Source organism: Pieris napi, chromosome 20 (genome assembly GCF_905475465.1).
Source record: "Pieris napi chromosome 20, ilPieNapi1.2, whole genome shotgun sequence".
NCBI lineage: Eukaryota > Metazoa > Arthropoda > Insecta > Lepidoptera > Pieridae > Pieris > Pieris napi.
The window spans coordinates 7,132,416-7,157,541 of record NC_062253.1 but is presented as its reverse complement, the minus strand read 5'-3'; the positions used below and the strand labels follow the sequence as shown (position 1 = coordinate 7,157,541).

Here is a 25,126-nt window from a genome sequence, read left to right as displayed (position 1 = left end):
TTTTTGCTTTTCTTTTTAATAATTTTATTATTACTTTGTAGATTAAGAAAATTGGAAATACTGTAAACTTGATAACTATTATATATACTACTGAACTATGAAATATTAAACTAATATTTAATAATTTGAAGCAACAGTTAACATAATTTATATCTAATATTTAGTAGTAACTTTCCTTCGATGATATTGCTTCCGAGAAGAAGGCCGCTTCCCTGTTTAATATAAAAAATACATAAAACAAACGCAGAAATGCCCGTCTTCATACAATATCGTCAATCAATCTAATTGCACTCCTAACTAAACCACTCTTTCGTCTCTTTCTGCCAAATGTTTGGTTACGCTGTGAGAGAGTGATGGACGACTAATTCAGTTAAAACGGTGAAATTGTAACGTTGCAATTTTTTATCAATAAGGGCAATAAATATTTGCTTTATTTTTTATAAAAAACATTAAAAAAATTTTTTTTAATATTGAGCGCACCTCACGTATATATTATAGTTTACTAAAAGTAATATGAAATGTGCTGTACGGACATATTGCATTCGGAAAGACTATACACCGTATTTTCACAACAATATTCTAATTCAAGTACCTGATTATGTAATTATATTAGTTATTATTTTAATTATGCAACAGCGGCGATGCGCTTTATCACATGAATGGTCATCCTTTATCTAGTCACGTGCAACTGAATAAAATAGTCGTAAAATCAATAATACATGATTTATCTGTAATTAAAATAAAATATTACATCATATCTTAGTTTTCTTTTAATTGAGGTTATATATATACTGTATATGTGACGTACCTATAAGTCTATGGTTCGATGCTGCCACAATAATAGTTGCCTTTTATTAGTGTGCACAGAAGCCTTACCTTAATATAAAAAACAATAATACAGACGCAGAAAAATGTCTGCTCAAAGACCGGAGTTGCAAACTTCAACCATTCTTTCTTTTTTTTTTTTTTTTTTTTTAATATTATGGCAACAGACCATTCTTTCTTTAATTCAATTATTTGCTAAAAAAAAAAAAATAATTTAAAATTAGAGCTAAAGTTCTAATTTAAAAATATTTTTATTCTATATTGTTAAATTGAAAATATTTATTATTGATAAATAGATGAATAAATACGAGAAATGAGATTGTGTAGGTTAACAGGTTGATGTGGACAATGCCTTACCGAACGAGTTCTTGATGCAGCTGGCGTGCATACCATAAAAGCGCAGACCATATTTTTTAATACCTGGATTTAAATAAATCCTATTTCCTACGCTCATAAGCCTAAAACATTTTCTATGACAATGTTATTACGCTCAATTACAATACGGGTAAGTACCTATTTAGGAATTAATAACATGAAGGTATGCTATGCTTATTTAATTGTTCCTGGCTACCTGAGATAAGAGTCGAGTTTTAAGAATTTTACGCAGGTAATTAATGCCCACTTTAAGTTCACATGAATAGAAACAACCATCGTTATATGCTATTTACTAATTATACATTAATAGTTAGAAATTAAGTACAAGTTAAGGAATTATATAATAATTAATTTTGTTCTCAGTATTTTAATTATGGGTACAAAAAAAATATTTTAATATTTAGGGGTATTTTAATATTTGTTTATATATTGTAACTTATTTTTTGCAATACAACAACGGACGAAGTAACTAGGTATTTATCAATGTTTTTACTATAAATGCATGTTCTTTTAATGACATAATAAAATTGTATATATTTTTGGAACAAAAACATACGAAATCAACTTCAATTTAGCAATATACAAAGACTAATGTTTCGATTTTCATTTAACTATATAACATCGAGCTTTAAATAATTGCTGAGTCTATGATTTTTCAATAGTATTTAAGTGGTAGAATCGATTGAAAATCATACTGCTTCTAACTGTTATCGTGACAAGTATTGAAGATTCATTCAACAGTTCAGAAAATTTTCGTGGTGCGGCGCGGTCCACATTCCGGAGTTCGCTAATCGCAGTGGTCGCGTTCGGCGTTCACCACGCGCTCAGTTTGAATTTGGCGCGCGTCGACAATAGCGGTCAAACCGCCCGCGCGCTCCAATGCCAGCGAGCTGCAAAACGGACGAATCCAAAGTTTTACCCGTGTTATTTACTTTTTTGTTTGTTTTCTTGCTAAGGACTGACTAGTTTTAGTGATATAGAAAGAAACTGCAAATGTAGGACTGAATTAGTGAACTGTTTTATTTTATTTAATCCTCGACGCGCTTATTATCTCTGGTATGTAATTGTGTTATTTTTTATTATCAACTCCCGGTTATCGGTGATGTCCGTGCAAAGTTTTAATAAGCTCTACTTCCTTTGTTTAGGAACGGCGACGCCTACACGAATGATTGTATGAAACAATAATATGTGCGTACTATCATAGTACTACTATTTATTACAATAAACATAATGGACGGCGAAAGAAAAATTAACTGTGAAGGTGTCCCACTAAACTCGGCAGGTGCGGCGAATATTTTTTTGAACACGGGTAAAAATCCGAAAGTAAAAGAGGGGACTGTCATTCATCTGAACACAGGTGATTTTCAGTTCCTTTTGAATAATTTAAGGTATAAAATGATGTACTTCAGTCTCATAATTTGTTTTTTTTTCCTTTTAGAAAAACCCTCAGATGTTGGCGTGCATATTAATACGACACTGTCAATAGCGTCGTCTAAGAAAATTAAGCTTTTATTTATATTTAACTTTTTACTTAGTATAATATGTGTCATAATCAGCTGTTCCATTGCATTTTATTATTGGAATGAGATGATATCCATGAAGAAGCAACTTGATGTTCTCAAGGATCAGTTTTTGATACAAAATGTAAGAGATGGTATATTAAATCAAAATAAGGCTGTACAAAGTCCTTTGGTATCACAATTGCGGCCACACATGAGAGGCTTTGAAGCAAGAGAACCTAGAATGGAAGCACCTTCATTAAAAGACCAATTATCACCAAATGCAAGGAGATATTATGTAGAAAACCTCGGGGATGACATGGTTCTTTTAGATTCAAGTAAAAAAGATGCTAGTCATGATAAAACTCCTTATGATCTCTCAATTTTCCAAAAAGGTAGTCTTAATTTTTAATTGTACAAAATTATTTTGTAGTATCAATTGTTATTTTATAGTAATAAAATGTTATTTTATTTCAGAGACTCTAGTCGTTCAATTTAATGGTAATGCGCCGGAGATAAACCTGGGGGTGCAAGGTAAATATACATTTCCTCACATGTCTTGCTTGTAGAGTATATAATTTGATTAGCAAAAATAATGCATATGTATATTATATATCAAATTAAACCATATAAAGCCACACAACAGCTGATACAACAAAGAAAATTGTAATCTCAGAAATATGCAATTAAAATGATAATTTATTTACATACCACAGGATGTGTAAGCACACTGCATGGTATTAAGACAAGTTCTATTCAATATCTAAACAAATATAACTCCTATGTGTTTATGAATTAGAGCAATAATTCAAAAGCCAATCCACATCCCTTATAATTCATTCTTGATTAAGACTTAATTAAAAGGCTAGACATTGTTTTAAAATGCTCTTTACTAAAGTAGCTATTTAATTGAATCTTACTTTGAAAGACTGGCCCCCTTATTAACAAAAAATAAAGTACTGTTTTAGCTAAAGTACACAGTATAGAGAAAGAGATAATGAATCCCACCATAAACCTTAATTAAATATTGAATCCTTATGACTCCTGTCACTTGTGTCTACTAAATTATATTACAATGAGTATATTGTAATTATAATAAACCTGTTGATTCATAGGAAATATATGTATATTGTTTTTATTATTACAATGCAAGCGGTTAATTCTTATAAAATTATATCTTTAATCGTACAATACTTAAGAAGCAATTAACAATCTCAATATACACTTACCTACATTCTTAAGTACTGATATATACAAAGAAACATACATATAGCTTGCTATCTAGATTTATATTGAACATTCTTATATGAAACTTCGTCTTTGAAAATGTTTAGTATGCAATCCGCTCTTTCGCTTGGTTGGGAACATACGTAGAAGTGAGAGCGCACGCGTTCGTTTCCCGTGGAAACATCGAGTTTGTTTAAAGGCCTTAACAGTATATAAAGCTGTTATGGATGAATACGCAGATATTTTCTTTATGAATCATCGTTGATTACGGGACTTTTTATTATAAAATTATAAGTCAAAACAAAATATTAAATTAACTTACACAGAAAATTTATGTAATAACTTTTTTCTAAATAATACGGCGTTTTTCTTTTAATTAAAACATAATGATGACTAATTGTATAAATCTTTCGTTCACAATGATTAATCGCAAATCTATGTTGACCTGACCGCAATAGTTGTTCTCACGTCCACAGAAATTGTTGTGGATTGTTCATCATAAATGCAATTTTTGTCTCGAAATTCGAACTTTTTATATGGATACTTATACTTTTTTTTTGGTACAAAATGAAAGTGCCTGTGTGTCTTCCAGTGCTCCAGAGTAAAATACACCCAATACCTGTAGCTAAGTTTCCTCGTCGGACGTCGAGGCAGAATACGAAATTCCACGACGTCCGTCGTTCCACAACTAATCCTTTTTTAAGGCAGTTTTTGCCGCGCACAACCACTACGTGGAACCAGCTGACTACTGATGTATTTCCGAACCAATTCGACTTAGGGTCCTTCAAGAAAATAGCGAACCAATTCATAAAAGGCCGGCATCGCACTCGCGAGCCTTCTAACATTCAGCACCAGATGAGCCTTTTTATAAACTTTACTAAACTATCGTAAAATTCGCGCTAAGGTACAAAGAGAAAGCGTTCAATTTCTTTTTTGAGTCACTTGTGATTCATGCCCTCATTTTTAAGTTCATCTTAAAGACTTTAATTATCTCCCTTGAATTCTTAAAACATTGATTTCCGGGTTGATCCTTAGCTCTCAATTTATTTTTTGCTAGTGACGCGCCCCGGCTTCGAATGCAAAGTAGAGTTGTCAATACAAAGTGATATAGGCACGCGCCGCGTCTGCTATGTACTATGCATGTCTTGAATCCCTATTAATGTGTTGTCTATTGATGAAAACGGCGGGAAACGACTTTTTTTATACTATGCAGAGTAGGTGCAAATGTTTGCAATGCATATGAAATTCATGATTGTAAAGATCATTGTGTCCTTTAAAATAATGATTGTGTAATGTTAAACATACAGCCGTATTCCTTACCAAAACCGGTGCTAGAGGCATGTCTATTCCTATAATGTCCATAATATAATTGTCTTAGAAGCTTCTATCAGTGATCTTATTTACGTGATGATTAATTTTCTATTTACGCTATTTATTGACTTCAATATTCAAGAATGCGTTATACGAGTAGAAGTTTTATTTAAATGATTGTTTTTTTATTAATTACTAGCGAAAGCACATTTAAATTAATGTTCATTCGTAATAAATTAGTGTGTGAAAGTGTTAAACGGGTTTACGCATAAGTAAATTGACATAGGACGGCAGTGTTATATTACACTTTTAAGTCTATACAGCTGAAATTATTGCGCATACGCAATCATACATGACGTAGAAAATGTTTTTTACCTTATAAAACAATTGTTATGAATCATAAATGTGGCTACGTAATTATTTATTATTTCAACAAGTTCAAAGCTAATCCTCAAAATATCGTCAAATTTAAAACAAAAATAGACGCGCAAAACATTTGTATGATAAATTATGCGATAACTATAATTAGATTAACTTTGTTTGTCATTATAAAAACGTATTTACGTACGACAATCAGGACATTGCCACGTCGGAATTAAAACTTATCAATACTATTTCCTCGTGGATGCTTCCAATAACAGAAGAGACTTTGTAAGGGATAAAAACTAGCCGATTCACTGACCTCCCAAAACCAATTTGCATACTTTTTTCTCCTGTAGGGTGACCCTGAATACATGTGTGGCAGACTCAAGGCCGTACCCAAACATAATAGTCTATAGTTATAATATCTGATTAGGGCTCGAAACTGGAGGAGTTCTCCGAAATTTCGACGTACGAATATATTTTTAAATTTAACTGTTTCATGTATAATTACGAGGTATAATATACTTAGTGGCCCCGTATACGTACGGCCAGACATTTTTTTAAATACACTAATCAACATTTATAAAATAATTATTCCTGTGTAACATAGCCTATGTAGCATTCAAATCGAAGATTTTTTAAAATCATATATATTTGTGTTAACATATAATAATTGTTACAAACAAAATAAATACATTTTTTATTTTATATTAAACCGGTTCAAGGCAAGCGTGTCCTCAAAAAAATAATTTTGTTTAATAAAACAGGATTGCGCTGTGTAGCGTTGAAATTCCTTATCTCTGTGATATACTACTCTTCCTATTCCTATACAGTTTGCCCACTCTTGTACTCATACGAGAACTGAAAATAGAATTCGATTTAAGTCGAGTTGTATAAAAAACAAAATGTCTGGCATTACTGTCTCTTAAGTACTATAAAGTAGTTACTTTATACTTTGGCTCTTCATCGCCCACTAAATTATATAATATAGGGTTCGGATCTGGAGGCATACATGTATACGATAGGAATAAAATATTGTTTTGTCTTGACGTAAATAGTGTGAATTATACTGTATGTCTTAAATTTCTTATTATATATAAATTACGTGTCACGTTGTTTGTCCGCTATAGACTCCTAAACTACCGAACAAATTTGCACACCGTCTGTTTGAACTAACTTAAAAGATATGATAGCTTACATCTCAATTTATACCCGCAATATTATTTAATTGCAAAATATTTGTTTATTATTTGATAGTCACAATTCTGACAGATGGCGCTGTGTTGAAAGTACCAACGTTTCACATAAGCTACGGTTTAATGACATAACCACCAATAAAGCATGGTGGTCCCCATGACTGGTGTTCTCCTACCGTTTCCCTTGAATAGTTTACTACTATGTAATATAACACAAACCTTAGCCACAGCAACGCTTGGCCGGTCGCTAGTAATACACTAAAATTTACCAATTTTCGATTGCACCAATTGTTTTTATTCACCGACTAGCAAAACAAACCGTTCAATATTCGAAACAGTGATACAAATCCTGGAACGTTCTTCGATTTATTAATAAATATTCTCAATTTCCAGCAATCATAGGACCATGGGTGCGCGATACGGAGATCTCATCAAAGGGCAGCGAGGATAAAATAGAACTTAAGACGGACTATTTCAATATTAAGGAGTCCGGGCTGTATTTAGTGTATGCACAAGTGAGTAACAAAAATAGAATTTCGCGTTCGGAATGCGCTAACACTGCATCTATTTATTTGATATTACTGCTTTTCGCGTGCTAAACTATATATCATAATTGTATTGTCTTTTGTACACTGCAACGTATGTTTTGTTTCATAATAAATAAATCTGTGGTGGCTACAACCTTTTTCTGTTGGGCCTCAGATTTCTGTGTTTCATGATCATTTGTCAATCGAATAGGCAAGTAGGTGATCAGCCTCCTGCGCCTGACACACTCGACTTTTTGGGTCTAAGGCAAGCCAGTTTCCTCACGATGTTTTCCTTCACCGTTCGAGCGAATGTTCGATGCGCATATAGACAGAAAGTACATTGATGCACAGCCGGAAATCGAACGATCAGGGATGAGATTCGCACGCTGAAGCTACTAGGCCAACACTGCTTTACTTTTGGGTGCTTTTGTTTTAAATGATTTCGTTATTATTGAGCTTTTGCGACGTATAAAATCCCGTTTCCCTGTGATTGAGTGTAGCAGACTTCGGGCGTTTATTTTTCAGTCTCAAGGCAGGATGTCTTACAACCAGAATCTATTATTGGTTCACCATTATACCGTATAGTATGTGAGGTCGTCTCACAGACTTAACTAAGTTATTTGTTGATTAAGTCTTTATAAATCGTAATGTTATTAAAACATCGACTTTAATTGTCACCTTAAATATTATATACGAGCGCGATACTACAAATAAATTGCGCGTTTTATGAATTAATATTTAATTTTATCATTAACTCTTTTAGTCGGTAAACGTTACGAAAACTAGCCACGAAAATATCGACATGTAAACCAAAAAAATCATATGTAATCTGATTATCTACTTTTGAAATGATATGTAATTAATAAAAGGCTAATGAAACGCAAACTGTGTCTGCTATGCCTGATCAAGTGGGTATGGGACTTTATACACACAAGACGTAATAAATTTTACCTTAAAATAATTGCTAGCTTAGGAAGGTCCTTAATGTACATAAAAACAATTAGATGTTAATTAGTGATTAAATTGTTATAAAGTAATATTCACCGACAATGGAAATTATTGAACTCGTGCACTCATTTATTTGCTAGATTGTTGACAAATAAGGCCACTTGTTGTTTACGTTGATAATACTATCAATAGACACGAGATAGTAATCGTATATCTATTTATACAAGTACTGCGTTATAATACTAATCTAGAGTCATGCGCTAATTTTATTTATTAGCTCATGTATGAAACAGATTTTTGCGTCAATTTCAGATGTTTTTAAGAATCTGTTATCCTACTTATAACGGGCCGATTAGTGCCGTATTTTAGAGGTGTAATATGTATCGATATACGAGTATATATTACGCCTAAAGCATGCAAGCAAAATGCAAAAGTTTAATATTATTAATAAATCAGTGGCGCTACAACCTTTTTAGGTCTTGGCCTGAGATTTCTGAATCTGTTTCATGATCATTTTTAAATCTAATAGGCAAGTAGGTGATCAGCCCCCAGTGCCTGACACACGCCATCAACTTTTTGGGTCTAAGACATGTCGGTTTCCTCACGATGTTTTCCTTCACCGTTCGAGCAAATGTTAAATGCGCACATAGAAAGAAATTCCATTGGTGTACAGCCGGGGATCGAACCTACGACCTCAGGTATGAGAGTCGCACGCTGAAGCCAATACTGCTTTAATAAGTATTATTCGCCTCAAAACTGAAAAACATTAAAGAAATGCATTTTTGATTCATAAGAATTATAATCTAGTAGGTACTGTATCGTGGTTTTGATTTGATAGATTTTTTTCTTGTTTCCGTCGTTACGAAGACAAATTGTGGAAGTAAGACAAGAGTCACATGATTTTTTCTTTCAAATAATTGCACAAAAGAAACATCTATAAGGGGTTTGAACGCACTATTGAGTTGCTAAACCGGCCAGCGCTCCTTTAAAACTATTCTTAGAGTACTCCTATATATGTAAATAATTTTCAGGTGGTATATCTAACGCACGCACCAAACGCATACTTTATTTGGGCAAGACAGCCGACGAGCACGCCGCGCCTCGTCTCAGCCTGTGCCACAGGTGACGATTCCAGTTCCAGACCACTAAATAAGTCTCAAATATCCTGCTCAGTTCAAACAGTTGCACGTTTGCTCAAAGGCGACACTGTGAACATCGCCCAGAGAGAAAAGAATAGAACGTTGTTACTCCAATCGGGTTACACATATATTGGTTTCGTGAAACTCAGTTCGTAATTTATCGTGCGCGTGGGCGTTTGATACGCTTATATTCCCTTTTTAAAATTATTACACTGTTTTAACTAGTTCTATTCTTAAGAATCACGTACTGTCAAATCGCACTAATTAACGTATTTTGAATAACTGACTTCGAACGTCAGGTGTAAACTTCGAGGTGATTTTCTTAGGGAAAGATTCAGAGTCGATACTTACCGCGATCTGTGACTTCCGTATCTCACAATTCAATACGTTGACATTGTCTCGACTCATCTTTCCCTAATTAATCTAACGTTATACAAAACTGCTTCAGAAATCTCTTTTCATAACAGCGCTAACAATTAAGCAAGAGAAATCAGAACTCTAGTTAAAATAGTGTAATTAAATTGAGTTTTTATAAAAAAGGAGTTAATGTGTATTCCATTTTCATGTATCGTCGCATTGAAAAAGGATATTTAGTTTTGTTATTGGTGCCATAAGTCTTCCATTGTTAAATTGTCTTCCGTTATTTAGAATAATGCAGAATTGTGATTGTGTATGCAAAACACTGCCAATGTTTGGATTTTTTAAGTTGAATGGTGCTAATGTACTGAAGTGTGCCATAATATGTAATTAGTAATACATCACACGAAGTGAGCAATCGCTTCAATTCATCACTTGTTTACGAAACAAGGACTTTTCAAAATGGTAACACGGAATTTGAATTTAGAATTCGTTTGAAATTAGAATTTCGGGTGAGCACAGACTATGTATCAAAAGAATAAATCTCAATATGATCTCGAAATTATTTAAGTTTGTGGGTTTGATAAAATATCGTTAAAAAAAAATTGTTTGTAGTTTTCGCGTTAATTTTTCGAAATTTTTATATTACAATAATTTAGATTGTTATATTTCTTTGTTGCTCAATTCAGCATTTGACCATTTAACTTAGTTTGTTATATTTTTAAAGCGTACTTAAGTGCTATAATATAGAATTTAGGGTCAAGTCATAATTTTTAAGTGAAAAATTTTAATTGTAAAAATGAAAAGCTTTGTTCGAGTTAAATTAAAGAATATAAGATGTTCATTTTCAGCGTTTATGTGTTATCTGTGGCTTCTTACTATATGTAATGACGGCTGCACAATGTACATACTCAGCGAGATATTACGAGAGTGGTTAAAAGCGAGAATGTACATGATGTTCGCATCTCGACCGTATGATTACGACAACTATACTTGCCCACCTAATGGGCTTTTCTTTATTAAGGTTTTCAGACGTAAGTATCCGTAGCGGTGTGAAATGGAAAACATTATTATACTCTCCGGAAAATACGTTTACCTGTGCCCCAGAAGATTTCTACTAAAAGTACATACACAATGCACGGGTAGTGGGTACTTTTCCCTTAAAGTAAATAACGATAGTGTTGCTATCCGTAATAATTCAATTAATATTAATAAATGTGAATTGATTTAATTAATATTGATTTTTTTCCGAGGTGAATTATAACTATATGTTTAATCTTAATAATAAGGACGCAAAATAGGACTTATAAAACATTTCTACTTAATTCATAAGTATTTTAATATACACATTGTGATATCTTTAGTTTATACTGTAGATTAGATTTTACAATTACTGTTACCTTTGTTAATCTAAAATTTTGTAAAATAATTCCCGCGCAAATGATAGATTAGCCAAAATATCTTCAGACTATGTACATACTGTAAATTTATTATTACGCCCGTCCACCAATAAATGTGCCTTAAAACACGATTTGTTTTATTTTCTTATAGTTTTTTTTTAATATTATGGCAATAGTTTTGACTTTATGCCAGTTTCAAGGAAAATTTCTTATAGTTTATACTCACTTTAAAGTCAAAGTAATGTTAAATTATTAAATAAACCTTACCAAAATTTTGACAGTTGTCAGTTGTCACAACGAGAGTAATTAGGGCGAGACAAGAAACGAGACTTAGCGCCAATTTCTCCCGTATGTCAATATGCAATATATTTTTGACTATAGTCGTATTTTTAATTAGACGAAGCCAACTGACAGTAGCTAATGAATGATCATTAATTCAGGGGTTTTTACTTTGTCACAACACTATTTTTATTTCATTAAAAACTGACAACACCGTAAACGTCAGTTGACTTCGTCTAATTAAAAATTCGACTATAGAGTCTAGACGCTATTTCTTTTCAGAATCAATTATTTTTGTACATAAATAAAACATGATCTGATATAATTATATAAAAGTGGCCGATAAATTTCGTAATAAAGACTCCATCTATATCAAGAGTGGGTATTGTATAAAATTTGTTTTTTATGCACCAAAGGTAATTCTAAAGTTTAAAGTAATGTGTAGTTGTTTAATAAAAACTATCTTTTCCTATCATGGGTCACTACACGTTGGGAAACAAATGACTGCTGTTTAAAATTAGAATTTTCTTACTTTAAATAATTAAGTCACGTAACGAATATATTAGAATTTGAGAAATATTAGTGAAGTAATATACATATATAAAAATACATACATACTTTTCATCAGTCACTAGATGGCGCTACTATAAAAACAGCAGTAATGTATTGGAGATAAATAATAAAATAACATTATTAACAATTGTGTTTTTCCGCAAATATCATCAAAATATTTGAAATTCCCTGAGCTTGTCGATAACAGAGTATCTCCAAATAAAAATTGTCCATTGTCCATAAAGTTGAAAAATCACTTCATGGCTACCAAACATTGAAGTTGCCATGGGGTAGAAAAATGACTGAATTAAGAATTAGTCAATTTTACGTCAAGCAATAAAACTTCCATGCTCCAGGACTGATCAAGTGAAATAAAACAAAAAAAGAACTATCTAATAACCTATATTTACACAAATTACACGGTAGCTTCAGTTGGTTTAATATCCCAAACACCAATCTCATTTAGCAAATCTTTCTTCGATTCAAAATACTCTTTGTACCATAAAATATGGTCCTTTTTCTCCTGTACCGTGTAGAAGGCATTCTTGGAGAGGCCCACACAAACTAACTCCATGAAGTGCCTGATTGGCCCACGTGTGGGACACCAGCCCTCTAGATGGCTGTCTAAAAATATATGTTCAGAGAAATGTACATTTTCCTCTTCTTCCATACCTGTAACAAACATTTGTAATAATAATAATTTTAACAACATTGAGAGTGTAATGATAAATTAAATAAATTAATGGCAGTGATTTCTTTCTGATAAGTTAAATTTTGTTTGGGAGCGTTCAAGTATTACGTCACGCAATTTTTGGAGATTCTTGACCCCCCCTCCCCCACATAACTCGCCGTAACGTTTTTCTATACCCAATAGTAAAACGTTTCGTGACCACCTACACCACCTCTTTATACCTAAAAGTTACCATTATGTGGTGTAAAGTACTGGAAAGTCGAAAATAATATTAACAATAACGCGTAATTCAATCCCCGCCCCGCGCCGTAACGTTTTACAAAAGGACCCCCTCCCCCCCAAAATTTGTTACGTAATACTTGAACGATCCCTTTGCTACTTTTACAATTGTAATGTCATAACTATTTTTTTAATACAGTTGCTCAAAAAGTGGCGTATTGCAGGGACGTATAGCGTTCGGGAAGTGGGCTATTACACACTCGTGCTTTTTCTTTACCTTTTCCGAACTAGTGCGTTTTCTTTCCCAACTGTCAAGATAATGTCTATTAAAAAGAAAAAAACAACCATGAAGTTTTTACTAAAAAAAAATCATAGTTAAGTTAAGTTTTTATAATTCATGCAAATATTTCAAAAAAGAAGCTACTCATTTGTTTTAATATCAGATTTAATGATTTGATTCAATGAGTTTTAGGTTAGGTTTCATTTCATTTCATCTCATTAAATTTCATATCAATAAAAAAATTCTACTGAAGATTTGGCTGTATGGGCATAGTTCCCTTTGCCTACCCAGAATGGGTGAAGAAAAAAAAATCTCTGCTCATATTCTTTTACAGTTGGCGCCATTTTCCAAAAATGTTCTTTGCTAGTTTAGTTGTTTGTTATATTATATATTAAATACACATGAACAATCATACGAAATTAATAATAGTTTGTCTCAAACAGTAAATATGCAACCTAAAACTTCCCCAGTAAGTAAAAAAACTGTAATTTCGATGAATATGTGAATTATACCTTTTATAAGAAATAACTGATTAGTTAGTTGAGGTTATTGTGTTTTAATATTTTATTAAATTGCTTAATTTTTTCGCAACTGTATTAAAAATAGTCGTTCAGTACACGTGCGGAACCATCATTGCAACTTGTTCCGACTGTCAACCCTCACCTTCGGCTGCGCCTCGGCTCGGGTAGACATTTGTCGGAACTCTTTGCAATGACAAGCTTTCCGCACTCGTAATGAAATATACTATAGTTTAGTAACCCATCCATCATCCTACAATAAACAATTTCCGCTTTCATCACTGTTTATTTTTTACTAACTACCACCAGTGGTTAAGCATATCATAACAATTTGAAAAAAAAAAATTGTAGCGTGGCTATCATTGTGTCTAAAGGCCGATTTACATTATCTTAGTGTTTAGGAGAGTGCTTTAGTACAACTTGAAAGGCAAGTTCTTTAGCGTAGCGTTTACTAAAGCAAGTAGCGTTTACATGTTTCAACTAAAGTACTATCCTAAAGCACTCTCCTAAACACTAAGATAATGTAAATCGGCCTTAAAAGACAGAAATGTTATCTATGTAAATTTCTATTTTTACTTTGTATTCAGTTTTCAAATATCTATTAATAATTCATTAACTGCTGAGTGCTATCTTGATAGTATTGAAGCTGGTATTTATCTTACCTTGTTCATTATTAATAGGAAACTTCCAAACTTTGCCTTGTTCAGTCCAAAGCAACATCTTCTCAAAGTAGTTAGAGGGTGGTTGGGAAGTTGCAAGGGTCAACTCTCGCTGGTTCAAGTGGTCCCATACTTCTAACTTGGTGCCATAGTTTGTGGGTCCTTGCTTGAAGATACCAAGTGGTTCTCCTCCAAAAACGTTGATACTGATTGGCTGTGATAAACTGTTGATAAAATTTTGCTAAGAAAACCTCATAAACAATAAGTATTCATTTATGCAGTTAGTTTGCATGGGGCTCTCCTATACATTTTATATTTAGATGAAAATAAAAAAAAATATGAATGAGATCTTAAATTTAAAAAAATCAAGTATTGTCTATCAATTTGTACATATCGCTCCCATAGTACAAAGTCAAATTCGAATTTTTGGTAAAGTGAGATATTAAATGAAATGTCCACTGGTTAGCACTGAGAGATAAGGGAAAATGAAAATTGTAACTCAGAAACATATTTGTGCATCTCTTACACCCCTGCCGCCCCTCTCCTGATCTTACTGCTACAAGTTACTAATTAGTAAAGTGACCAAGGTTTATTGTTTAAGGAAGAAGAACAGATGAGTTCCGCTATCCAGAATTATAAATAACAATTTGTATTTGATTTGATATATTATAAATGTAGTTAATTTGTAGTTTTTTATATAATATGTAATAGATCCCTATATTGCATTGGAATTGTTTTTGGCAAGGAAAAAGGAATAATTCCTGACTGATTAAGTAATTGTAATTTGTAGGATTTATTTACATTTTTATTAGTTTTCAAATCTTCCTAAAGTGATGTCAAGAAACCAAGCTATAAAGATTCATTCAAGCATTTTATTAATGTGGAACTAATCAAAATCATTAATGTAATTTTCCAAAATTCTACTTTTTAAAATTGTCTTTGTATTAATAAGGGAGCAATATATATAGTCATAACTCATAAGCATTGCCAGACACATAAAATTGTACAGAAAAATAATAATCAAACAAGATCAAGATTGATTGATTGATTTACAGTCCTTTCAGTCTTGAATCATAAGACACTTTTTTAAAATTAGATTTTAGGACTACAAAAATAATCAGACATCATTTGATTTAGAATATTAAATACATGAACTTATTTTGGAAATAGAAGTAAAAGTAATAAATTACCTCTTTTGCTCAGGCCTATTTTCCCTTCCAGTTTGTGGTCTTTGTTCATACTGCCGAGGCCTTGATTGTGCTGCACTCTTACTGGCAATGCGCCTTACTTGCTGACCTCTTGTTTCTTTTCTACCTTGATCTTCTGTTTCCTTAGACCTGTCTACTTTCATACCAACCAGCAAATCACTGAAAAATTTCATAAATTTTGAAAAACAGATCTTTCCAGATACTAGAAATATGTATATTATATATATTGTATATTTTGTTACTCTTACCTAAGTGTAGTTGATGTCTGATTAATTTTTCCAAGTACTCGAGACAATAATTCTGCCTCAGTTTGTTTAACATCTCCGCCAATTGCCTCAGCTACATCAGTAGCTGCCTTTGTTAAGCTTTCTTCTGTAAATGGACATTAAGAATATAAAAAAATATGTTTAGTAAGTATAAAATATGACTGACTATCTAGGCAGTTACATTGTGAATGAATATACTGAGCTTTTCAGTATTTTGAGATATTATAAAACTATATTTTGTTAATTTTTATATATTCAGATTTAATGTACCACTAACCTATATTTTCTTTTTTAACTTCAATTGTATCGCGCTTCTTGCGTTCAGGTGCGACCACAAATTTCTTTTCATACTCTTCCTGAGAAATTTTTGGCTCTGCTAACATTTTCTTTAAAAGTTCCTGAATTTTTGTGGTAGACTCATTTTGCTTTTCTTGACTTTTAGGTTTTATTTCAGGTATTTTTCCGTCATTTGTCTGGTCTGGGGGTGTTCCAGATAACAACCGACACAAAATACGAATTTCACGTTGTTTAAATCTTAGCCTGTAAAATAAAAAAAAACATAAACAAAAATAACTTTGAAACATCTTTTTTGGGTTAGTAAGAAACTTACTTAGAAAGCATCATCTTTCAAATAGTGTTGTAAAGCTGTTCTTCAGATTGTATTTTAATGTTTAACTTTTACTTATCAAATTATTATTAATAAGATAGATGAAAAAACATCCGAATCTATAAAATTTATAACCTATAAGTAAATCAAGAATTTTGAAATTGCCAAGAATATTGACCAGACTCATCAGTCATCACTCAACTTCAAGTTTTACGTTTAATAAACATGCTTCATAGACTATGGTCTGTGGTAGCGACGGAGATCATTTGAATTTTGAGAACTTACAAGTCAAAGTAACAGTGACAGTTTATGATAGAAGGTATGTCAACTTTCGATTTTATCATAAATTCTCCAGTTTCAACTCGATCCAATTTTAAAAGATCGATCTCTGAAGTTATAATTTTCATTTATACTACCTAGTACCTACCCTAAATAGCTAGTACATAATACATTGTACAATTTGGATGGAACTGGATGTTTAATTGAGCCTCAAACAAATTTATAAAAAAATTAAATACTAAAAACAAGCAATCACAATGTTTTCTTCGAAGATCTTCAAATATGTAATATTTATTTTATGTACTAAGTTCTCTGTCTCAAAAATGCATAATACACATTGATAATATAAAAATGTAATGAAATCTGTTTTATAAATTTAACATTGACATTTTGTTTCAGGCTTGTGCTGTTAATAATAACCTAGTCAAACTCAAAACAAATTTACAATTCGGAGCATGTGTTGGCCAATATCAACCGAAACGGTTAAAGACGGACTTATATGAACCTGATTATTTAATTGTAAGACATTATATCATAATAACACTCTCTCGTACGGTGAAATATATACCCCCATAAGCAAGTCCGTGGATGATCAGCCTGCACTGCCTGACATACATTGTAGATTTTTGGTCCTGGACGTATGGATTTTGACTACAGGAATCATTAGTAATCTTAAGAGTCGACTCTGATTGTATTCTAAGAGTCAAACATCCTAAAAATTTAAAAGAAATTAATATTGCTTCTATTCTTAACTTTAAGATAACATAAGTAAAATCTCAAATTTGCACTCATCTGTATATAATAAAATATGTTATATATTGTAGAGTATGGAGCCCGATGAACCTGTATATGACTGCCTTAATTTGCAAATAAAGGGTTACGATTACACCTTGCTTGAAATGTGTCAAAGAGAAATTCATAGATATGCAGAAGTAATGGGATTACAAGTAGATGAGTGGTGTGTATTAGTTCAATCAATATAATAAAAAGTTAAAGTAATATGTTATTCTTGGTTTAGTTTTGTTATGATTTTGTATTTTTATATAAAATAAAACTTTAATTCTGTTCTTTGAAGTCCTTATAGGAATACTAATTGTCAATATGTCAATTTTTTTTAATGCCAAGTATGTCTTATGGTTTCAATATCCTAACTACTTATGAGTCATAGATATTTCTATGGAAAGAACTTCTATAGAACCTTAATGAATTTATTTTTGCTAGTAGGTAAACCCAGTCTGTTAAAAATAACCTCTCATTATCAACAATTTTTTAAATTATTAGACATAAAACTAAGCATCTCTTTGCAGTTGGGCAACACCAGCTAAACAGTTCAAAATTCATCGTTACAAGCCAGGCGGAACAGTTGTAGACTCTGAATACAATTTAAATATTTATGAAAGAAATGTTCAGGTATTTGTGATTTCATTACTTTATTGTATTACATTAATACTATTGATATTAATATACCTAGTTCTCTTTGTATGATATTATTATTGTAATTTTATATTTGGTGCTAGTGTGTTTCATTATGTGCTCTTTCTCTAAACATTCTTAATATAGTAAATCATTGCCTGGAAGAAATCATTTTTAAGTGATAAAGCTACAAATTACCCTGCTTCTTTGGGGGCGTCCATAAATTACGTGAGGTGTTTTTTTAAATTTTTTATACCTCCCTCCCCCCCTGGTGAGATGTCGTGAGATTTTATTAAACCCCCTGCCCCATCCCCCAATCTCACGTGAGATTTTTCAAAATTTAGGTTTCTTACGTAAACGCGTTGGATTGTTATTGAAAAAATAAAATATTTGCTTCGTGCTTTTATTTACGACTAAAACATAATAAGTGAAATGTTGAGCGTTTAGGTACGGAGTTAGCGGGAAGTTGCAGTGATGGCCTTTTTAGGATCAACCATCTTCCTATATTTTTTTTCAAAAAGAAAAAATTGCGTGATATTTGCCGAGACCCCCCCCTCTCTCCAACGTAAGATTAAATGAGTTTTGACTCGACCCCCTCCCCCCCCCTTAAACACCTCACGTAATTTATGGACGCCCCCTTTGTGAAATTGACTGATGTTTTGCAATTTTTGCCACTATTCATATGGATGTTTTTAGGTTGTAGATGTTCCTGCCTGGGCCCTCGGTACTCTTTTGCGGGTATCGCGTGCCCTGTTACCTGAAGGATGCACATTAAATGTTCATGAACACACTATAGAACATGAAGATATCCGTTATGTGCCTGACAATGAGCTTTTAACTCTTAAACAACAATTAGACGATATGGGTGGGAGCCGCCCCGAGAAAAAGAAAAGGAGATAATTATACATATATATTATAATTAGTATAAATAATAGAATAAAATAGTTAATGTTTGATAGTTCTTTTATTTCTTAATCTTCACATTTTATTTATAGGCAGATAAGTGATAAATAATTTATTGGTAAAACTGAAATAAACAATTCTTTACACTTCAGTTAATAATATGCCGTAAGGCACAGTATAATCTTGTATATTATTAAAACTATTAAACCTCATAAAAAAAACGTAATTCAAAGCCCTAAGATTTCACTTGCTTGATTCACGTTTTATTATGAAAAACTTTTTATGCAAATACCTTACTAGTTTTTTTCCATATTTTAACGATTAATTTGCACAAAAGGCGTTACTATCAAGCGGTTTCATGCCAAGTTTTAGGATGTAGACTAAAGAGATAATGTGAAGTCAGAACTAGTTTTACGTTTTTGTTTCTTAAAGTACAAGTTACAACCCTTATTAATCAATGTTATGATGTATTCCGAAGATACAAAAATCCAGTGTTGCATCCCTTATACTGTAACTGCCATTTTTTTTTAAATGGATCGTCGCGGTTGGGTTGAAGGGCTTTAACAGCTCAGCTGGGGCTGTTTTGGCGAGCGTAGTTCGGCAGGCATGGGCCGCAGGTTGGTCTATCGCCTGAAGGGCAGTATGAAAGTACGCTAGAGTGAGAAGTGCAAAATAAGGAATCTTGCTTTCCCTGTGAAGGCGCTTTTTCCCCCTTATCCAATTTAGCTTTGCCGCGCTAAAGGCTCTTAATTTGTCGTTAGCTACGGAGATTGGCCTTTTTTGTCGGGTGGGCATAATAGTTGAACCTTGCGCACACGTTGGTGGAGATGGAGTTAAGTCTTGTAGAAGCGGCGTAGTGACGCTGAATTCATCGATTCGGAGATTGAAGAGATCCAGATCGTAGTGGAAATCGACGTTCCTCACTTATAATGGCAAACCGGTCGAATGGAGCTAACCGATGGATATGGGGCAACTTCCACTGGCGACAGCGGCGCTTTTGTATGAAAGTTTGGTGTAGTTTTCTCAATATCCGTAACGCTGATGTCGCAACCTTTGGTACAAAAACTCATAAGGTATTACGATCGGTATCGTTGTTGGAACTTACAGAGTAAGGGTTTTGTTCTTCCTTAAACAAAAATTGAAACGAAAAAGATGGAACAAGGTTTGTGTTTTATTGGTAGCTGTTCCAGAATGTAAGTGCCTGGAGCTACAAGAAACTTAAACTGTTACTGCTGCACGAGCCTCTGGGCTGACTCATTCGGCACACGACAATACGAATAGAGAGTGCATAGATGCGCACACTTCTTCACTAATCTGCCGTGTAGATGGTCAACGCTTTATTGGCTACCTCAATGGAATTCTTTAATCACATAAATTATTCTTATTATTTAAAGATACGCCGCGGCCTGGTCTGGTTTTTGTTTACCTAACGCTAGTACAGATATAAATATTTCTAATTTTAAATTTAAATTTTAAAGTAATCACGATTCCTTTAAAGTATAAGGAAATAAGCCCTAAGCTATAATCTCTTATGAAATGTTACTTCGTTCACATTTTGTAAGGCTATTATTTTAATGTCTATCTAGTATACCATTAAGTAACTGGAACGAAAATCCTTTCTCTGCGTCAAATCAGTCTAGATACTGTAAGTTAACATTTACACAGTATAATATATGTATTTATTATGTGATGAATATATGGCAATCAATTATATGATTACGTGTGATGATATTTCGTTAGCTTAAAAAAACTTTATCAAACGAAAATAAGCTCTTAGAGAATATAAAATTAATAATTTAAAATAACACACCATAAAGAAGAAAAAAAGAATCCCGAGTCTCAGTTCTATCCAGATTTCATTTCAGTTTCCATACACAATTCCATTATCATTTGGAGTTCATGGGTTTTATCCCGGCAAAACAATAATTATTGATTGAGTTTGGTACATTACGAATATATTGCCTTAAACAACAATGAAATGTGTCTGCTTCAGTGGCATAACTATACCATCTGGGGCCCGTGGCAAATCTTTTTTCGCCCTATCAGTAAAAATCGTCCCTACTCATTTCAATTTTGATAAACTTTGAGATTTTCAGCGTACTCAATTACACGTTGTATATGTCCCACTAATGGCCATAGGCCTTTTCTCTTAGGCGAGAGGGAATGGTCTGTAGTCCCCACGCTAGCCCAATGCGTATTGGAGACTTCACATTCATCCATAGAACATAATATCTCTTGGGCAGGGGCCCTCTTGTGTCGGGGCCCGTAGAATTTTGCCAGCCCTGCCACCCTATTGTAACGAGTTTGCTATTAATTCGACGTTTCTTAAAAAAAGCAGAAGATTCTTGTATATGAAATAGGAGGCAAATGGCAGGAGTCTCACCTGATGTAAATTGATACCGCCGCCTATGGACACTCAAATTGCCAGAAGGCTCGCAAGTGCGTTGCCGGCGTTTTAAGAATTGGTACGCTCTTTTCTTGAAGGACCCTAAGTCGAATTGGTTCGGAAATATAGTGGGCAGCTGGTTTCACATAGTCCACTATACAAAACCTGCCTTAAAAAACGCTCAGTTGCGGAACGACGGACGTCGAGGTGATACGGATGGAATTTTGTATTCTGCCTTGACGTCCAATAATGAAACTCAGCTGCAGGTATTAGTCCGAACAACTCCTCTGAACACTGAGATCCGCACGGAAAGTGACTGGTCGTAGACTTTCGAATCACTCTTCATTGAATACGGTCAAGCGGAAGGAGCTGATACTGGGGAGCTCCCGCCCAAAGTACTCCATGTGGGGTCAATTTTGCGATTAATAGATGTGCAAGCGGTGGCCCGAAGAGAAGTACCAATTCATAAATGTTCTGCGAAATTGTTATCTATATATATATAAATGAAACCCGTTTTCCGTTGTCACGACATAACATGAAAACGGCTTGACCGATTTGTCTGATTCTTTTTTTATAATATTCCTCGAGGATGGTTCTTACAGAGAGAAAAATAAAAAAAATTGAGTTAAAAAGTCTAAAATCAACACATTTCTATATTCCCATACAAAATATTCGTAATAATATTTAAAGGCAATTTGAACTTTAATACCATATCATAAAGTTCAAGGAGGAGTTAGTGGAGGGGTTCCGGGAAGGTAAACATACCTAATGTATTTGTTGTCTTATCAACTTTCTATTTTTTATCTTAGCTAGACCGGTGTCCCGAATAAGTATTAAAAAAAAATAAAGAATCGACTGTTAGGCGGTACGATGTTCGCCAGGCCAGCTAGTTAAAAATAAATCAGCGTACCTACCCAATTGTTAATGGACAAGATTTAAATTATTGATTCAGTATTTTGCAATATTGTGAATAATCTGATACCTAATTATTTGTCTAAGTTTATCCATGACCTGCATCCTAGCGTATACGCACACAATCTGCATACTCACATTTGCAGTAAATATTCAGGACGCGCACCTCCAGTGTCAATGTACTGAGTGTCATTATTAAGTTGCTTGTAAATAACTTGGGTACATAATTGATACTTTGAAACTAAACGATGGGTAATCACTTATTATTTATGTATCGTGTATCGATATTTCTCCTAGACAAGGCTAAAACTCAAGAAACGTAAATTTTAACAATTAATTAAATTTCAATTGTGACTTCAGTATAATGTGTAGAAATAAAAATTAATAATTGATAACTTTAAATTAATGTGTGTAATTAGTAAATTTACTTAAGATTACATTAACTAATCAGGTATGTTATTTGCGCGTATTTCCTATTCTTACCTTCATATTCTAGGACATTATTAGCGACATATTAAACTAATCAAAAACCGTAGACCTGAACGCTTCATGCATGTATTAATATTTAAAAAAAACATACAAAATTGGTGAACTCTATATCCTGGCGTATAGAGCATTTTAAGAAGAATATTTTCCGTGATTAATATCTATTTTCACAATATATACAATGTCATGTTAGTTAAGTTTAATTTATGAGTCAATTTACTAATTATTGTTTTGAAATCGCCAGTAGGTAGAGTCTAGTAACCAACAATTTACAACTATAATAGGTATAAGATAATATATATAATATAATTGATATATGAACAGAGTTGTTAGTGCCTATTGTATTTAGTAATTTTTTTGTATTTTTTATTTATATTATGTAAGTTAGATTTTTGTTTCGTGTGTAAATTTTATTTATTTGTTGTGCATACTTGTCAATTTAGGGTCACCTGTTAATACAGAATTGTTTTTTATAAATAATAAATAAACAAAAGATATTTTCATGCTTCATTGATCATAATAGTATAGTTATCTTATTAATCAAATAACATTAAAGTCAAAGGTGTTAGTTTAGAATAAAAAGCGCGAACTATTACAAAATATTCGACGTATCAAGACAGATAAATATATTTGTTTACGTAACAGAATGTCAATGACCTCTTACGTCTTCCTGTTTTAACATGTTTTTGTGTTATGTTTCAGTTGCTAGCTGCTAGCTAGTGCGAGTCCTGCGTTCAGGCCTCGGTTGTGTACCAATGGATTATTTTCTAAGCGCAATTACTGCTTGTTAAATCGGTTAAGACAAATTGAAAGACATTGGAGAGAATCAGCGTGTCTTGTAAGACCCAAAAGCGAAAGTATGGTGATTACCTACTTGCCTATAGAAACAAGGAAATTTACAGACATTCGTGACTAACGATTGCGCCACCGGATTTTAATAGATCATAAGAGTATTTTTGGACTTGATTTTTAGACTGTATTGATAAATATTATAAGTCATACTAGCTGCCAACGCGAACATCGTTTCTCCTTAATGTGATTTTACTTAGCCTACCTTTTTAGAACATAGCAACATGGAACATTTTGCTATGCTATCCCAGAGAATGTTCAGTTTTCCGGAATGAAAACTTTTTACGTTTCTCTGTGATTTTTTTCTCTATATAAACCTCGGAGTTCAAGTTATAAGATTTAATTATCAAATAAAAAATAGGGGTTGATCGTAGTGGGGTGAAAATTAAGGGTTGTATGTATTTTAGTATGCTGTATCTAAAAAAATAAAAAAAAATGATGTCCAAAATATTAAAAATTTACATTTAGGGGGATGACAAATAGATAATGTCCGATTCTCAGGCTTACTGAATATGCATAAAAAAATTCTTAAGAATCGGTCGAGCCGTTTCGGAGGAGTATGGGAACGAACATTGTGACCCGAGAATTTTATATATTAGATTGTACTGACGTTAAATTGAAGCGTCTTGATCTACATTCATACTTAAATACCAGCGGCGATTATTGCGTAAACGCGTTTTACCGAGGTTGGGTAACGTGACTCTCAGAAATCATTAAATCTCTGTATAAACGATGATTCAGTCTATAGTTACAGTCTATGGCGTATGCTAATGCGATGTTTTAGTACTATTTGCCAATACTAAACTGCCAGTAGGTTTTATGTATTCATATCAGCATTTAACCTCAGCTCTTAAATTAACCAAAGGCTTGCTCCGTTTATTTGAATAGATATATATCGTTAGAATAAGTAGTAGAGGCTTCAGTGAGTCGCAGACTCACATTCCCCAGGTAGGTGATCGCTGTGCATCAATGGACTTTCTTTCTATGTGCGCATTTAACATTCGCTCGATCCGTGAAGGAAAACATCGTGAGGAAACCAACAAGTCAATGGCGTGTGTCAGGCACTGGAGGCTGATCACCTACTTGCCTATTAGATTTAAAAATGATCATGAAACAGTTTCAGTTGTAGCGCCACTAATTTATTTTTATTCGAATAAAATGCCAGTTCGTGTCGTCAAATGTTTGTTTCTGTTTCTGCTTGCTCCTTTAACCAACCTTATAATATATGCTAGCTTGTCCATATATTGCCGAAGATAGCACAATAGCATTTCACTATAATGAGTATTTTTACACGTATTACGGGCGCAAGCTCAAGCTATTTTTTATGAAGTAAGATTAGCCTTAATTTATGGTTCTTCTTTGATTTTAATTATACACTTTAATATAGTTTAAACAATTTTCAGGCATATATTTGATTTTTATTCTTCATAGCTCCTTTATCTTTACGTATAT

General features: G+C 32.9%; 3 protein-coding genes across 5 annotated transcripts; 2 read left to right on the top strand and 1 right to left on the bottom strand.

Annotated features, from left to right (window-relative positions):
• Positions 1-1,957: 1,957 nt before the first annotated feature.
• On the top strand, positions 1,958-11,295 carry LOC125059616. 3 transcript variants are annotated; one of them, XM_047664111.1, is made up of 6 exons: positions 1,958-2,256; positions 2,346-2,482; positions 2,639-3,094; positions 3,177-3,233; positions 7,190-7,311; positions 9,303-11,295. In XM_047664111.1, the coding sequence occupies exons 2-6, from the start codon at positions 2,431-2,433 to the stop codon at positions 9,564-9,566; spliced, it is 951 nt and encodes a 316-aa protein (XP_047520067.1). In that variant the 5' UTR covers positions 1,958-2,256; positions 2,346-2,430; the 3' UTR covers positions 9,567-11,295. The 3 variants fall into 3 exon arrangements, with proteins under 3 accessions (XP_047520067.1, XP_047520066.1, XP_047520065.1); XM_047664110.1 differs by having other exon boundaries at positions 2,346-2,509; XM_047664109.1 differs by having other exon boundaries at positions 2,346-2,557.
• A 1,089-nt stretch (positions 11,296-12,384) lies between these two features.
• On the bottom strand, positions 12,385-16,626 carry LOC125059615 (28S ribosomal protein S31, mitochondrial-like). Its single transcript, XM_047664108.1, has 6 exons — positions 16,450-16,626; positions 16,117-16,379; positions 15,822-15,945; positions 15,556-15,732; positions 14,369-14,589; positions 12,385-12,670 (listed from the first exon to the last, which is right to left on the bottom strand). The coding sequence occupies exons 1-6, from the start codon at positions 16,461-16,463 to the stop codon at positions 12,414-12,416; spliced, it is 1,056 nt and encodes a 351-aa protein (XP_047520064.1). The 5' UTR covers positions 16,464-16,626; the 3' UTR covers positions 12,385-12,413.
• A 171-nt stretch (positions 16,627-16,797) lies between these two features.
• Positions 16,798-19,092, top strand: LOC125059617. The gene is made up of 5 exons (XM_047664112.1): positions 16,798-17,009; positions 17,125-17,244; positions 17,550-17,683; positions 18,033-18,135; positions 18,835-19,092. Exons 1-5 carry the CDS (start codon positions 16,983-16,985, stop codon positions 19,036-19,038), a joined length of 588 nt encoding a protein of 195 aa, XP_047520068.1. The 5' UTR covers positions 16,798-16,982; the 3' UTR covers positions 19,039-19,092.
• The last annotated feature ends 6,034 nt before the right edge of the window (positions 19,093-25,126 follow it).

Bases quoted from the DNA above. Each gene is read 5' to 3' on its own strand.
- LOC125059616 (XM_047664109.1), top strand. From the start codon at position 2,431: ATGGACGGCGAAAGAAAAATTAACTGTGAAGGTGTCCCACTAAACTCG. The intron at 3,234-7,189 runs GTAAATATACAT...CTCAATTTCCAG, and splicing joins GATAAACCTGGGGGTGCAAG to CAATCATAGGACCATGGGTG. The intron at 7,312-9,302 runs GTGAGTAACAAA...AATAATTTTCAG, and splicing joins TGTATTTAGTGTATGCACAA to GTGGTATATCTAACGCACGC.
- LOC125059615 (XM_047664108.1), bottom strand. The intron at 15,733-15,821 runs GTAAGAGTAACA...GAAATTTTTCAG, and splicing joins CAGACATCAACTACACTTAG to TGATTTGCTGGTTGGTATGA. The intron at 12,671-14,368 runs GTAAGATAAATA...TGTTTGTTACAG, and splicing joins TCCTATTAATAATGAACAAG to GTATGGAAGAAGAGGAAAAT.
- LOC125059617 (XM_047664112.1), top strand. From the start codon at position 16,983: ATGTTTTCTTCGAAGATCTTCAAATAT. The intron at 17,010-17,124 runs GTAATATTTATT...ATTTTGTTTCAG, and splicing joins CTTCGAAGATCTTCAAATAT to GCTTGTGCTGTTAATAATAA. The intron at 17,684-18,032 runs GTGTGTATTAGT...ATCTCTTTGCAG, and splicing joins GGATTACAAGTAGATGAGTG to TTGGGCAACACCAGCTAAAC.